This window comes from Mustela erminea, chromosome 1 (assembly GCF_009829155.1).
Source record: "Mustela erminea isolate mMusErm1 chromosome 1, mMusErm1.Pri, whole genome shotgun sequence".
NCBI classification, from domain to species: Eukaryota; Metazoa; Chordata; class Mammalia; order Carnivora; family Mustelidae; genus Mustela; species Mustela erminea.
In genome coordinates this window covers 6,388,105-6,405,199 of record NC_045614.1, presented here as the reverse complement: position 1 = coordinate 6,405,199, position 17,095 = coordinate 6,388,105, and the positions used below count along the sequence as shown (strand labels likewise).

Below are 17,095 nucleotides of genomic sequence, written 5' to 3'. Positions count from 1 at the left end.
GCAACTTTCCCATCTCTCTTCTAGAGGACTAGAGTCATTCACATCCCTGGACTCTCATCCAGCCACTCCCACAAGCACACTTTTATCTCTTCTGCCCATTCATATTTTCAAATATTCCAAGACTGATGTCACCTCTTCTCTGAAAATATGAGTTTCAGACCAGCGTTTGTCTTAGCAGTGTGCTGAAATTTCAATGGAAACCTTCTCTCCCTGTTGTGCTTCTCTCTTTTGCAGGGTCTGCTGGCAGAAACTCCTTCCCAGAACCCATGCTTTCCATGTCTGTATCAGAAAAGACTTCTCACCTGAGTACAGTAATGCTATCCTCAGCTGAGACCATTTCAACTGACACATGGGTGCCTTCTTTGTCTACAGCTTCATCTGGAATTCCAGGAGCCAGCTTAGCCACCTTCTCAACCAGTCCCTATTGGAGGACAGAACCAGGCCCTGGAGATGCTATGCCCACCATTGCGGAGAACCTGCCTTCATCAGCTTCAATACCATTCCCCTCTTCGACCTTCACTACTGCTTACTCTTCAACCAACCCAGCCCCCCATAGGATTACTTCCTCACTCATTACCCAACGTATGGGGGGCACCAACACTGGGGCAGAGAGGAGCACTGCCAAAGGACCCTTGATTGTGGCCAGTACTTTGGAGACATGGACTGAGCCAGTCAGGACATCTTTATCATCCATTATGGATACCAGAATGACAGAGCATACTCACTTGGGAACAGTGACACATGCCTCTCAACTTCCTTCACGATCAACACAGTTGACAAGTAAGGTCCCATAGCTCCTGTACTCCCATTATTAGTGGCTCATAGGAAATGACTCTTTTCCTGAGAGACATAAAGGAGTTAATTAGGAGTTTATAATTGCACAGAAATTCTTTTAGCAAATGTTTGTTGCTCTAGCCTCAGTTCTAGGCATTGGACTAGGCATTGGGGAAACAAAGATAAATAAGCAAGTAGATGATTCCAGTACCATGATAGATATTCTAACATTACTATGATTATGCCAGTGATAATTGCTAACGACAACAGACTTTTTCTAGGGCACTTATTCTCTGTTAAGTGGTATTCTATTAAGTTATTTAATCCTCATTGAAGCACAATTTGAAGAAGGGATGATTATAAGCCCATTTTACAGATTAGTAAGCTGAGACACAGAGGGTTAAGTAATTTACTCAAGATAATAGAGTTAATATGTGGTAAGAATTCAGACTATGTGGCACTAGAAATCTGTGCTCTTTGTTAGGCTAAGTAGGAGTGGTCAGAGAGGAAGGAGAAAAAGCAAGAGATTCTGGCATCACAGAAGCTGTAGGAGGAGAGAGCTTTAGGAAAGAAAATGGTCAGTTCCATCAAATGATACTAATAGTCAAATTGAAGTAGGGTGAGTCCTCTGACAACATGTGGGCCCTCAGGAAGGGAGGGAGTGTACATTGAAAAAAACTAAAACTACAGCCTAATTACACATAGATACAGGGGAGATCCCCACTTTGAACTGAGTGTGTTTTTATATTGAGGACAGAGTCAAAAGCAAGGGGAAAGTGAAAGAAAAAGATGAGCAAAGAAAAATGATGGCACAAAGTACCTATGGGATGTGGGAAGGGCTGGGAGCCTAGAGGGAGGCACATCACCTCCAAGAGATCCATAGATGAGGAAGGGAACCTCTTGAGGATTTCATTCCTCTGAAAAGTTGAATTTGCCCCCAGCTTTTGTTTGGGAGACAAGTGCAGAGAAGTCCTCTAACTCGTTTAGCACCTGCTTTGCTAGCCAGTATCTATAGGAAGATGACTTGGTTACCTCTCAATTCACAATAAAATTAGACACATTAATAGGTACTGATCCATATTTTAACCTGTGGCTTAGTAGTTGAGTCACGGGTGTTCCATAAACAGGTGATGTGCAAGAGAATAAGAAGGTAGAAGAGTGGTTGGATGGGATAAAGAAAGAATGGAAAGACATAAATGAAAGAAGAGAGAGAAAATGTGTAGAAGGGAGGATGGATTTAGAGAAAGGAGGAAGGAAGGGTGGATGGATGGGTAGATATATGGATGGATGGAAGGAAAGATGAACAGATCTACAGGTGGACGAGTGGGTCAATGGACACAGGTGGCCATTTGTGGCTCAGAGCCCTGGATCCATCCCATACAGCTGGACTTGAAAAGAATTGAGTTGTATAGTCAATTAAGTGGATCCATTTGGACAGTACTCTTCTGGGTGAGATGAATTAACCCAGGTTTCTTTTCCACCCTCACCTGTAGGGACAGATGGCATTGTGGAGCCGATCACAAAGAAGCCCAATGAGGCAGCCCATGGAGGAGCCACAGGACCAGCCCATGTCTCTGTGACACTCACATCATCTGCTAGTCCAAAAGGTAGACTCAACTTCGCTTACTTTCCAGTAGTCTCACTTGAGGCCTTACTTCCTCTTCCAGGGAGAGAAACTGTGTTTCTTTAGAAGAAGAACCATGTGGCGTGTCCGTGGGCTTCCTGTCTTAGCTGGATCTTTGTCTAATGGTTACCAAGTGGATGTGACCACTTTTCTTTTCCTCATAACATGCAGAGTGAGTTTAGTTCAGGGTTGGCTATGTCGGTTCCACAAATAGGACCCAGTTTAACTTAACTCTGAAAATGCTTATTAATCACTTTCTCTGTGTTAGAGACTGTTATAAGCAGAGGATGCACAGATGAAAATACTTGGGCACTGTATCCATGAAGCTCTCAGACCAGCAGGGAAGCAACAAATGAACAGAATTACTATGATGCAACTTTAAACATATGCAATGAAGATGTATTTGAACTATAGAAGGAAGGCTTAATGAGGAAGATGATATCTGAATCGGGTTTGAAAGGAGGACTAGGGATTTACCAGAAAGACAAAGGGAGTTGATGAAGACATTCTGGAGAGAGAGAACAGCTATGTACAAAGGCACAGAGAGGGGGTAAAACTGGAAATATTTGGGAGATACAAATAACTTGCCTTTGCTAAAGTATGAGGGAGAAGGATGGGGTGCTAGGAAATGATACTGGAGACACGGGCAGAAAACAACATTCAGGAAACCTAAGGATTGGTAATGCTTGGATATCCTTTAGCAAAAGGACAAAGAATTTTGAGGCAAAACATAAATCGATCAATCAATCAATCAATCAATCAATAGGTTTGGCAGACGTGTTGCTCCTTCCTAAAGAACCGTAATATGCATAAGCATATTAAAGACTCTGAGAAATCCTACTGTAAAACGATTTGTTTAACTTTATTCCAACCCAGAGTTTTATACAATTGTTTGGCTGCCATAATCTTTCTCTCTAAAATGTATCTGCTAACATTTCTCAGTGTGATTGTTCTGCCTGAGAGTTTAAGAGGTACAGGTATAGAAACAAGGGATTCTTCTCACTGTGGGGTTAACAGGTAGAGCTCCCCATACCCATTAATTTATTCCCAAGATTTTTGGAGCTCAGACTATTATACATTTTGGGAGTTTTCTGCAACATGCAGGTTTTAGACAGAGTTAACCCCTACACCACAGCCAGGTAGGTGATTAGTCATATCCTGTGACCCAGCCATCTTTGGTTCAATCCCCCAGAAGCAGACTTGAGTTAAGGGTATGGGGCAAATGGTTTGTCTCAGGTGGGGGATGGTCCCAGGAAGCACTGCAGAAGACAAGGAAAGGAAGTCAATGCAAATTGTATCTATGGGCAACAGCATCAGTCCCACTGGGAAGCTCTGGGAGACAGCATAGAACATGTCAGTGTTGGGCACCTGGGTGGCTCAGTTGGTTAAGCATCTGCCTTCGGCTCAGGTCATGATCTCAAGGTCCTGGGATGGAGGCTTGCATTGAGCTCTCTGCTCAGTGGGGAGTCTGCTTCTCCCTCTCCCTCTGTGCTTTCTCTCAAATAAATAAAATCTTTAGTGTTGTTCTATCTGAGGAGTAAAGTAGATGGGATATTTTTTTTTATCCAACTCTCTTCTATTGTTGGCTGTAGGACGTTTAATAACCCTCAACACTTCCAGCCTACCCTCTTCCCCTGCCACAGGCTAAGTGAAAGCCCTTAGGTGTGGGGTTATAGGGGCCGCATCAGGACCCCCACTGTGGTCACAATATGGGATATAAGTAGGGCATGGATAGGGTTGGCTACATCAGTTCACCAGGAAATGAATCACTGGGTTTCAGGTGGCGACCAATATCTAGATGGCTAACGGTCCTCATTGACTCCTTTCTACGCAGAGCAGGGTTTCTCAGCCTCAGCCCTGTCAGGCAAATAATTTCTTGTGGACTGTCCTGTGTACTATAGGATTCTTAGCAGCATCTTGGCCTCTACCCACCAGATGCCAGTAGCACTGCACATACACACACACACAGTTGCAATGAACAAAAATGTCTCCCAACATTCCCAGGTATCTGCTGGGAGCAAAATCACCCCAGGTTGAGAACCTGAACTAGGAAACCTTTTGTTTGAACTTCTCTCCAGATGGATATTTTCTCCTTACATCATTCTCTTTTTATCCTGGCCCCCACAAAATCCTGAGATTCCGTTAGGGAGTGATATATTACAGTGCTGGAGAGCATTGATTTAGCAAGACAGAATGATGTTCAGATTTCCACACAAGCAGTCAGTAGTGTGTGCCCTTGGCAGATAAAGATCTCTGAGCGTCTGTCTTTCTCTTCTATGAAACCACAAGAATAATATAATGTACCTTCAATGTTCTGGTGAGGATCAAAGAGATAAATCATGCTAGGTGCTTGTAGATGTCCCTCCTCCCCCTCCTCTCTCTTCCGCTCCTCGTTGCGAGATACATATAAAGCATTTCAGTATGTCCGCTCTTGGAAATGTGAGAGTTTGGGATAGTCTTAGCAAAAGAGGGACATCACTCCCCCATCAGAGTCTAAATCCCCTTTATTTTATCCCTGGATCAAGTGCCAGTGGGCTTTGGGGTATTTATAGAGAAGTCTCCAGGTGGTTCTCCCTCCTTTCTGGGGACCATTTTTTAAAAGGGTAATGTGTTTTATTTACCATTACTTGAACCTCCAGTCAGTAGTTGCTTCTCAGCCAATGCAAGTTTACTCATTTTCAGAGTCTGAATTCCAGGGACCTTGGCCAGCTTTAATCCTGGTCTAGCATGGTTCCTGGCAAATGTGACTGAGCAAACACTTATTTTGTAGTGGAAATACAAAAAGGGAGTAGTAGTAGTAGAAACAGTAGTAATAACTCCAGTGACAGTAGGTAAAAGTAGCAGTAGTAACAGGAGCAGTAACAATGGTCCTGGGTGGGAAGAGCAGTAATGGTAGGTATTAGCAGTGACAGTAGTAGTGGAAGTAACAGCAGGTAATAGTAGAAGTAGTGGTGGTAGTATATTGCAAGCCAGCAGGCACTGGGTTTGGTGCATTATTATCAGCATTCTGAGATAGCCACTGTGCATATACCTACTTCACAGATGAGAATATGGAAATCTAGGTTTGGTAACACATCCAGTTGGCATAGGAGCCAGAAGCTAAGTGCAGGTCTACCTTCTTCTTAAGAGCCCAAGCTCTTAAGCACAATGACACATGATCTCTCTTAAGCCCGCAGAGACCTGTCTCTGTATACATCCATCCATGTCACCACTCATTCACATACTCACTCAACAAATATTTGTGGCCACCTACTATATGCCAAGCAGTCTTCTGGCTAGTAATAGCTGTTACCAAGCAGACTGTGAGGCGTGCTATGGTGCAGATTCAGACAGTAGGGTAAGGAAATATTGAGAAGGGAGAGATGAATTCTGACATGGATTTGTGAAAGTTGATTTGAGTTAGGGTTTCTAGAAGGGCGGAATGTAAGGAATCTGCTGAAAGATGGACAAGGCAGACAGAGAAAACAGCCTGAACAAAGGCTTAGTTAGAGGCTATAGAGTACAGACAATGTTTGGGAATAGGGAATGGTTAAGAATTCACAGAGTTACTGCACAAGAGGAGAAGCGGAAGGTGCAAGAAGATCAATGACAATTCCTCTTCCCATCTCAGAAGCATTACATGCATATCTCAGGTAGAGACATTTCTCTCCCTTTCCTCATTTGGAGAAAAAAATAAGCCCTTGCCAGTCCAATAAGCAGCAATCATTTTGTCCAAACTGTGTGTCCATCCCCCAATTCACAGGACCACCAACAGAGTGGACAGAAAGCGCAGAAATCACAGCTCTGAAGACCACCTCTACAGCAACTTTGACCACTACAGTCTCCACTCCCACTTCCGGAATGCTGACTCTCCTCAGGACATCAGGTAAAATGGCCAGCACAAGCACAAGAGGAACGATCTTTACAACCCCAGATGTTTCCCCTGATGTTCTAGAGATGACAGCCTCACTGGCCACTACACCTGGAGCAGATACCAGCACAGAGCTTCCCAGGACAACTTCATCTGTTTTCAATAGAGGGTCAGAAACCACACCCTCACTGGTCCCTAGTTCTGGGGCAAAGAATAGTACCGCTATTCCAACTCTGACTGTCTTCCCTAGTGTACCAGAAATGGCAACCTCACTGGCAACAAGTCCTGGGGCAGAGAAAAGTATGGTCATTTCAACTCTAACTGATTCCCAAGATGAACCAGAGACCTCTGCCTCATGGGTCACCCATCCTGTGGTGCAGAGCAGTTCATCCACTCCAACTCCAAATGTCTTCCCTGGTGATCCAGGGCTGGTGACCTCACTGGATGCTAGTTTTGCAGCAGAGACCAGCCCAGCTGGTCAAACTCTGACTATTTCTCCTGGTAAGCCAGAAAGAACAGTCTCATTGATTACACGTCCTGAGTCACAGACTGGTTCAGCCATTCCAACTCCAACCATCTCCCCTAGTGTAATAGGAGTAGAAATCTCACCAGTCACCAATTCTGAGGCAGAAGACAGTACAGCATTTATAACTCTGACTGATGAACTAGAGGCAACAGCCTCACAGGTCACCCATGCTGGAACAGAAGCCATTTCCACTGTTGGAGCTTTGACTGTTTCCCCTGGTGAGCCAAATACAAGAGCTTCATGGGCTCATTCCACAGAGAACAGCACACCTGTTTCCAGAATAACTCCGGATTTTTCTCAAAGTGAACTAGACACCACACTCTCAATGTCCACCACTCCTAGGGCAGAAGCTAGTTCAGCCACTCCAACAATCACTGTCTTACCTGGTGTACCAGATATGGTGACCTCACAGTTCACTAGTTCTGGGACAGATGCCAGTACAACCTCTTTGACTCTGACTGAATCCCTGCATGAATCAGATACAACAGTCACTTATCCTGCAACATCCAGCCCAACAGTTCCTGGGACAACCCCCCATGTTTCCCATAGGGAATCAGACAGCATGCCTTCAACAGCCACCAGCCTTGAGACAGAAGCCAGTTCAGCTGCTCCAACTACACCTATCTCCCTTGGTGTACCAGACATGGTGACTTCACAGGCCACTAGTTCTGGAACAGGTGCCAGTACGGTTCCTTCACCTCTGACTCTTTCTGCTGGCAAACCAGTAAGCACAGTCTCATGGGTTAATCATGATGGAGCACAGACCAGTTTTTCCGTCTCAACTCCAACTGTCTCCCCTGCTATATCAGAGGTGGGGACCTCACTGGTCACTAGTTCTGGGGCAGAGACCAGTGCAACTTTTCTAACTCTTACTGATTCCTTGCATGATTCCGAGACAACAGCCTTATGGGTCACTCATTCTGCAAAGACCGGCACATCTGTTTCCAGAACAACTCCACACCGTGAATCAGACATCTCATTCTCAACAGCTACCACTCCAGGAGCAGAGATCAGTTCACCTTCAGCTACAACTGTCTCACCCACTGTGCCAGGATTGGTGACTTTATTGGCTACCAGTTCTGAAGCAGAAGCCAATACAACTCTCTCAACTCTGACTGATTCATTGCATGAACTGGAGACCACAGCCTCATGGGTCACCCATTCTGAGAAAAAAGCCAGTTCAGCTTCTCCACCTCTTTCTGTTTCCCCTGAGGAGCCAGAAACAGCAGTCTCATTGGTCACCCATTCTGCAGAGACCAGTCCAGCTATTCCCAAGGCAACCCCCAGTTTTCCCCATAGTGAATCAAGTACCACACACTCAATAGCTACCAGTTCTGGGGCACAGACAATTTCAGCAATTCTAACTCCAGCAGGCTCCCCTGGTGTATCAGGGGTGGAAATCTCACTGATTACAAGTTCTGAGGCAGAGACCAGTACAACTCTTACAACTCTCACTGTTTCTCCAGGTCAACTGGAGACCACAGCCTCATTGGTCACCCATTCTGAGAAAGAAGCCAGTTCAGCTGCTCCTACTCTTACTATTTCCCCCGAGGAGCCAGAAACAGCAGTCTCATTGATCACCCATCCTGCAGAGACCAGTCCTACAGTTCCAAGGACAATACCCAGTGTTTCCCATAGTGAATCGTATACCACACCCTTAGTGGCCACCAGCCATGGGGCAGAAGTCAGTTCTGTTGTTCCAACTCCAACTGTTTCCCCTGGTGTACCAGATATGGTGACCTCACAGGTCACTAGTGCTGAGAAAGAGGCCAGTATGACTATCTCGACTCTGAATCTTTCTCCTATGGAGTCAGTGACCACAGCCATGATGGTTACTCATTCTGGGGCACAGACCAGTTCAGCCATTCCAGCTCCAACTGTCTCCTCTACTGTGCCAGAGCTGGTGACTTCAATGGTCACCAGTACTGGGAAAGAAGCCAGTACGAGTTTTACAACTCTTACTGTTTCTCCAGGTCAACTGGAGACCATGGCTTCATGGGTCACCCATTCTGGGACAGAAGCCAATTCAGCTGTTCCAACTCAGACTGATTTTACACATAAGCCAGATATAACAGTCTCATTGGTCACCCATTCTGAAGAGACCAGCCCAAACACCTCTGTCCCCACAACACCTCTGGTTTTTTCCAAAAGTGAACCAGATACCATACACTCAATAGCCACCAGTCTTGGGGCAGAAGTCAGTTCAGTTGTTCCAAGTACAACCATCTCCCCTGGTGTACCAGATATGATGACCTCCCAGTCCCCTAGTTCTGAGACAGATGCTGATATAACTATTCCAAGTCTGGCTCTTTCTCCTAGTGAACCAGCAACCACAGCCTTATTGGTCACCCAGTACAGTACAAAGACAATCACGAATTTTCCTAGTTCAACTGCTTTTCCTCACTTACCAGAGACCATAGCCTCACTATCCATCCGGCCTCAGCTGGAGATTAGTGCAGCTCTTCCAACTCAGACTGTTTCCCCCAGTCCAGCAGAAATAACATCCTTCACCACACCTGTGACCAAGACCAGTGGAGGTGATCTAGGTCCAACTATCTCACTTGGTGTTCCTGCGGAAACAGCCTCACTCTCCACCCATATTGGCACAGACATCAGCACAGCTATTTCAACCTCAACTCTTTCCCCCATTTTACTGGTGACCACAGGCTTACTGGCCTCCAGCCCTGCATCAGATGCCAGCACCAGTATCCCAACTTTGACTCCTGGTGTTCTTGGGCCTGTCAGTACCCCTGCAACCACTGGTGAAACCTCACCACCTGTGACTTCAGTTGGATTCCCTGAATTGTCCAAAACTGTGACTCTGATAGCATCAGAGACCCCAACACCACCGAAAACTGGTCACAGAGAAGGACTGAGTTCAACCACTGTCCTAAAAACTACAACCCTTGAGACCACCAATGTAGCTGCTACAGGTTCAGGTTCAGGCCCCATCATGGCAGAGAACACAACCTTCAGTACATCAGCAGGAAGTCCCTTTGTCCCTGAGACCTCACCTGGGATGTCCACCATGACCTCTCTCAGTGTGACTTCAGAAACAGGTAAGAATGACTTTTTTTTTAACTGTGGTAATATATATATATATACATACATATGTATATATATATATAATAAAATTAGCTATTCTAAATGTACAGTTCAGTGGCATTAATTACATTCACAGTGTTGTATAAATATTATCCTATCTCTCTCCAGAACGTTTTTTCACCCCAGACAGGATCTGTGTACCCATTAGACTTTAGCTTTCCTTCCCCACTCCTCTCAGCCCCTGGTAACTCTAATTCACTTCTGTTGTCAGTTTGCCTATTTTAGATATCTCGTATATGTGGAATCACATAATGTGTGTGTGTGTGTGTGTGTGTGTGTGTGTGTGTGGCTTATTTCACTGAGTACAATGTCATCATGTCATAGTGTGTATCAGAAATCAGAACTTCATTTCTGTTTACAGATGAGTGATACTCCATTGTATGGATGGACCACATTTTATCTGTTCATCTGTTGATGGACACTCAGACTGTTTCCACCTTTTGGCTACTGCAGATAATGCTGCTGTGAATGTGGGTGTGCATGTATCTGAGCCCCTGTTTCCAGTTCTTTGGGGTGCATACCTAGAGAAAGAACTGCTCAGTCATGTGATGTACTAGTTCATTAGGCAACAGTAATGAACTTCCAAACACTGGGTACCTTGAACAATAGAAATTTAGCAGTTCTGGAGGCTGGAGGAGACCCTGGGAGAATGTGTAGAACAGGAACTCTGGAGTCATCCTCTCTGTGGGGTGAGGGGGGCTAATAAGGGAGCTGGGGTATTTACCCACCAACTCCCATCAATCATTGCTAGTGGGGGTACTCCCTGGGCCTGTTCATTCCCCCAGGTTGAAGAGAGGCAGGTGCTACTGTGTACTGAAATGATAAGAGCAAAAGGGAAGTGGGAGTAGGATGACCAACTCATCCTGGTTTTTCCAAGACTGTGTCACTTTTCCACCTGGATGTCGGCATCCCAGGAACTCACGTCATGGGATGGTTGCTCACCCTATGTGGGAGGATCTTGAATAGCAGGCCAGTCTAGGCCAAACCCCAGCTCTGTGCTGGAGTTAACATGTGCCCTTGGAGCCTTCCCTCTCACCCTCAACCCAGGCATGACTTAGGACTGGGCTCATTTTCTCTTCCTACCACCACAGCTGCAGTTCCTATCTTGATGCCTTTTACTGTCAACTTCACCGTCACCAACCTGTACTACACAGAGGACATGGAAAACTCAGGCTCTGAGATATTCAATGCTACTGAGAGAAACCTGCAGCACCTGGTGAGAGCCTCCTGCCAATGCTCACCTTGTCCCAAGCCTGCCACACCCCAAAGTCTTGGCCCTCCAGCTCATCACCCTCTCTTTTGTTCCCAGCTCAGGACTTTGTTCAAAAACAGCAGCATTGGTTCGCTCTATGCTGGCTGCAGGCTGACCTTGCTCAGGTAAGGCGTCCTCCAAAGCACCTACAGAAACCCAATTCTCTCTCTTCTTGCTCCCTCATATCCCAGTCAACTACAGCCTTGGGCCTTTGCCAAGATGCAGTATATCAAGGTGAATCTAAAGTGTCTGGGTTTGAACCCTTGCTCTCCCATTTGCTAGGTCTGTGATCTTGGGCAAGTTGCATAACCTCTCTGTTCTTCAATCATTATCTACAAAGTAGTGGTAATACTAGTACCTTCCTATTGGGGTTATTAATCATTCATCACGGTGCCTGGCCAACTGGGAACACTCAATGGGATCTCATAGTATTAGCCAGTGTAGTATCTTTGCCAATAATGTCCCCAGAATCCCTGACACGCTCCCTGCCCCAGCTCCTATCTACCCTATTGGGGACAAACTCTGGACACTGGAGTTCTACAGTATATTCCTTGAAAAGAGATAGGGACCTTCCCAGAGGATGTTCCGTAGAACCAAAGGGGAAAACAAACCAAGTGTTGTTTTTAGGATATATTGCAATTTTAAAAGCCCTAAATAGACCTGAACCTACAGAAATGGCCTGTTTTCTCCTCTCTGCCTGTTCCCATTTGGTGTCCTCTGAGGTCAGTGGGCTCAGAATTCTTTCCTTACATGTCACAACTCTATGACCTCTCCTTGGGATACTGCATCCAGCCAGTACCGGTCATCCTGCCAGAGAGGTGGGTCCTCTCTACTCACATGGCTTCACGAGAAGAGGTTCCTGGAATGTTGTAGACCAAACCCATCCTAAATGAGCTCCACCCACCACACCTGCCCCCATCTCCCCACGAAAGGGGGGAATCAATAAGAATATTACCCATATGATAACGCCCCCCCCCAAATCTAAGTGATGTGCGTGTTTTCATCCATTTCATCTTTACAACAACATGAGTATTATCCCACATTGTAAAAACAGAACACTGGGGCTCAGAGTAGTTTCCTTGAGAGGAGCTGGGATTTGAACCCAGAGGTTCTAGTTTTTGAGTCTGTCTGTTAACCACAATACAGTGGTGCTCAAAGTCACTGGGCTCAAATGTTATTTACATCTTTAAAAGGACTCAGAGCTCCAATGAGCCTTTGGACTTGAGGGTTATATCTGCTCGTATTTACTGAATTAGAAATTAAAACAAGTGTTATAAATATGTACTCATTAATTTATTCAAAGTAATGAACCTGTCACATGTTAACACAAATAACATAGTTTTTATGAACAATAGCAGTATCCCCATCCCACAAAAAAGCACAATAAGAAGGGAGCCACTGTTTACATTTTTTGCAGATATTTTTAATGTCTGGTTTAGGAAAAGACAGTAGGATATCTACTTCTGCATTTAATATTTATAGTATCTCACTTTGTGGCCTCTGAAGAACATTTCACAGTATACTCCTGAGAGAATAAAAGTTACAGTAATGTCCCTGGGCCACACTTTGAGAACTATGCTTTGAGTAGCATTGACAATAGCAAGAATTCCCAGGCAAAGGAAGAAGAGGGTCTTTCTTCCTGTAAGGTCCCTGCTTTGGGTCAATCACTGTAGGTTCAGCTTAAATTCAGAAGAACAGTATTTTTGAGGGGTTCTTGGGTGGCTCGGTGGGTTGAGCCTCTGCCTTTGGCCTAGGTCGTGATCTCAGGGTCCTGGGATCGAGCCCCCTATTGGGCTCTCGGCTCAGCAGGCTCTCTGCTCCCCCCCCGCCCCTGCCTACCTCTCTGCCTATTTGAGATCAATCTCTCTCTCTCTCTCTCTCTGTGTCTGTCTGTCAAATAAATAAATAAAATCTTTTAAAATTTTTTTTAAAAACATTTTTAAGTATTTTTGAACCACATTGTCCCTTCTCACCTCTTTTTTTAAATAAATTTATTTATTTATTTTCAGAAAAACAGTATTCATTATTTTTTCACCACACCCAGTGCTCCATGCAATCCGTGCCCTCTATAATACCCACCACCTGGTACCCCAACCTCCCACCCCCCTACCACTTCAAACCCCTCAGATTGTTTTTCAGAGTCCATAGTCTCTCATGATTCACCTCCCCCTCCAATTTACCCCAACTCCCTTCTCCTCTCCAACACCCCTTGTCCTCCATGATATTTGTTATGCTCCACAAATAAGTGAAACCATATGATAATTGACTCTCTCTGCTTGACTTATTTCACTCAACAGAATCTCTTCGAGTCCCGTCCATGTTGCTACAAAAGTTGGGTATTCATCCTTTCTGATGGAGGCATAATACTCCATAGTGTATATGGACCACATCTTCCTTATCCATTCATCCATTGAAGGGCATCTTGGTTCTTTCCATGGTTTGGCGACCGTGGCAATTGCTGCTATAAACATTGGGGTACAGATGGCCCTTCTTTTCGCAACATCTGTATCTTTGGGGTAAATACCCAGGAGTGCAATTGCAGGGTCATAGGGAAGTTCTATTTTTAATTTCTTGAGGAATCTCCACACTGTTCTCCAAAGTGGCTGCACCAACTTGCATTCCCACCAACAGTGTAAGATGGTTCCCCTTCTCACCTCTTAATTCATTTTCTCTGTTTTTTTTTTTTTTTCCTAAACTTGGTCACCTACTCCAAAGGTGCTCTCGAGGGGTTGACCTCAGCCTTGGGATCCACCAACTTGAAACAAAGTCTTCCCTTCAGGCTCCATGATGGTTCTTGCACAATGTCACAAGTGCCTCACTCACCTCCTCCAAGGTCTTCTGTCCTTTGCTGTTCCCTTCCACATGCTGCCTGGGCTCAGGATTCTCATTTCCTCCCTGGGAGCTCCACACCCCCAATCTTATGGCCCAAGCAGGACTCAGCTCCTGGAGAGGACGCTATCTGTACTTACATTCTTGTGTGGACAGGGACTGTACTAGGTGCTGGTACTTGAAACAGTGAGCATGAACCAATGAATAAAAAGTTTGGGAAATGAAAGAAGAAACTTAGGTGCAGAGTAGCCCTGAAGAACACTTAAGGTTGGGAGGTCTGGATCCCCAAATAAAAGAGAAAAAGATATGTTTGAGACAGCAGATGAAACCCCAAGAAGGTTAAGCAAGAATTCCCAGGCAAAGGAAGAAGAGGGTCTTTCTTCCTGTAAGGTCCCTGCTTTGGGTCAACCACTGTAGGTTCAGCTTAAATTCAGAAGAACAGTATTTCTGGTGGTGGGCGTGCAGGGGTACGAGTAGTGTTCCGTGCCTTGTTCAGCAGCCACACATTCTTCTCCATCTCTAGCAGGACACGCTTGTGTTGCTCAGCAATGGCCAGGGTGGCACTGTGGACCCTTTGGTAGATCTGTTCCCCTTCCTGGGTCTGAAAGGTGTACAGCCCTTCCCCAGCATCGCACATCGCACATAAATACCAAGGGGTACCATCATCAAGAGTGACCGGTCCTCAAGTGTTTCGGAACATCCGTATTCCCATGTCCTTCCTTCCCCAGGGCTGAAAAGGATGGAACAAGCACCAGAATGGATGCAGTCTGCACCTACCACCCAGATCCCACAGGCTTTAGGCTGGACAGAGAGCGGCTGTACTGGGAGCTAAGTCAGCAGACCCAGGGTGTCGCTCTGCTGGGCCCTTACACCCTGGACAGGGACAGTCTCTGGGTCAATGGTGAGTACCTCCATTGCTATTGGAGTCTCCTCCTGAGCCCCACATGGGATCTCCTTGAAGTGAAATTTCTCAGGACTTGTGTTCATAATTTTGGGCCAACCTAGAATTTTCAGAGGGAAATTCTCTTCCATCAGAACACCGACAAAGCAGCCTTCCTTCCTCCCATCCTTCCTTCCTTCTTTCCTTCCTTCCTTCCTTCATTCATTCATTCATTCATTCATTCTTCTCCTTCCTCATCCTCTTCTCCTTCCCTTTCTTCTTCCTCCCCTTCTCCTCCGCCTCCTTCCTCTTCTCCTTGCCTTTTCTCTTTTTCTTTCTTTCTTCCTTTCTTTCCTTCTTATAAAACTAATATTTATTCTGTCCCTGTCATTTTAAATATTAGAAGCTTTGAGAATGAAAAGGTTTGGGGGGTGGAAATTCTTAGGGACCTTCTTCTTTCACGTGATGTACAATACAGAGCAGACCGTTTTCTATGCCACGGTGAATTGTCATATTACTTTCTAAGTTTTGATCCGATTCTAGCATTTTACCCTGTGTGCTTTCACTATGGTAAGTGATCTCTGAAAATTTCATTAATGTGAAGTTTTCTTGGCTGATGTCACTTCCTTTGCCTATCCTCACCTTTTCTGTTACAAGCCTTCTCATGAATGCTCATAAATTTGTCTTCACTACATTCCATGGTCAGTTAATTTGTCTCTAAGTCCTACTAGTATTTTCTTTCATTTTTAATTTTTTAAATTTCTTTTCCGTGTACCAGAATTCATTGCTTATGCACCACACCCAGTGCTCCATGCAATACGTGTCTTCCATAATACCCACCCCCTGGCTCACCCAACTTCCCACCGCCCCCCTCACCCCTTCCAAACCCTCAGATTGTTTTTCAGAGTCCCTAGTCTCTTATGGTTCATCTTCCCCTCCAATTTCCCCCAACTACCTACTAGTATTTATTTTTAACTTATTTAAGTTTTTTTTTTAATTCCAGTTAGTTAACAGACAGTGTTTTATTAGTTTCAGGTGTACAGGATAGTGATTCAACACTTTCATACAACACCTAGGGCTCACAGGACAACTTCCAAGGTCTAAAAATAAAGGCTCCCTGCATAGTCTTCTTCACTGCAATGACCTTTCACAGAAACCCAACTGAAGCATGAGGCCATCAGGGAAGGAAGAGAGTAAAGCAAGCCTACAGTGGCTGTTGGAGTTTCACTCCTCCCTAACAGGCAATGAGTTCCCAAGGTGGTGACTGATTTGCTTCTCTCTGTTACAATAGCCTGTGGCCCTTCACTCATCCTCCAGAGGCCAGCCAGACTGTACCCCACCTAAGAATCAAACAACAGATGTTAGCAATGTTTTTAGCAATAAATCCATCAACAATGCTCTTAGCAACAAGCCCACAGTAACACCTATACTAAAGGCTAATATTTGTTGAGGGATGCCTGTGAACCCGAATGTTGTATATATTATGTTTTGCAAATCCTGTCCAACACTCTATGATGTATTATGTATATTTTGTGTATCTTAGAGAGGAGCAAGCAAGGCTCAAGCAGGGAAATCTACTTTCTCAAGATCAGACAGTTAATAGGAGTGTTAACAACAGAACTCAAACCTTAATTTGGCTCTAAGGCCCCCAAAAGGCCCCTTCACTACTAGGCTACACTGCAGATGAACCCAGCTAGAACAAGCCTCAAATCTCAGGATGGAAAGGCATATCAAGGAGCCCCTAATACAACAACTTAAACTAATGCTTAATTAATTATGTCTCCACTACATTGCCTTTGACAGTGTCTATCTGGATTAAGACCTGTATTATATTCCAATAGTCCTCAAGAATTACTTAAAGCTGTAGCTGACAGTGTGGGTTTGGGTGATTTATAGGTCTTTCTTTAAGCCTTGGTCCTATTTTTTTGCTCATCCTGTGGCCCTGGGGAAGCCATGCAACCTCTCTAGGCTTCAATTGTCTATTTTTAGAATGGAATTTTTAAAAAACATCATTTAAGATTATTTTAAAGGTCAAATGAGATAAAAACCAGAATAATCTAAGTAAACCTCAGGGCTCTTTCTACTAGGTCCAGTCTCAAAGAACAGTTTCATTTGAAGAAACACAATCATATCACCAAATATAAAATAGGTCTAAGTTTTACTTGCATTCCTAACAGAGCATCAGAGAGGAGCCAGTCCATGATCCAAAGCCATACTTATTCAAACCCTCTTTTCCCCAATTCCCTCTCCCACTC

At 44.8% G+C, this 17,095-nt stretch overlaps 1 protein-coding gene across 11 annotated transcripts in view; it reads left to right on the top strand.

Annotated features, from left to right (window-relative positions):
- Positions 1 to 17,095, top strand: part of LOC116571716 (mucin-16-like) — a 60,395-nt gene that overhangs the window by 34,801 nt on the left and 8,499 nt on the right. For all 11 annotated transcript variants that reach the window (XM_032310048.1, XM_032309970.1, XM_032309959.1 and 8 more), the window contains 6 exons: positions 373 to 780; positions 2,268 to 2,381; positions 6,141 to 9,833; positions 10,971 to 11,095; positions 11,189 to 11,256; positions 14,689 to 14,861. In XM_032310048.1, coding sequence (XP_032165939.1) covers positions 373 to 780; positions 2,268 to 2,381; positions 6,141 to 9,833; positions 10,971 to 11,095; positions 11,189 to 11,256; positions 14,689 to 14,861 — 4,581 coding nt within the window. The remainder of the gene's footprint in view (positions 1 to 372; positions 781 to 2,267; positions 2,382 to 6,140; positions 9,834 to 10,970; positions 11,096 to 11,188; positions 11,257 to 14,688; positions 14,862 to 17,095) is intronic.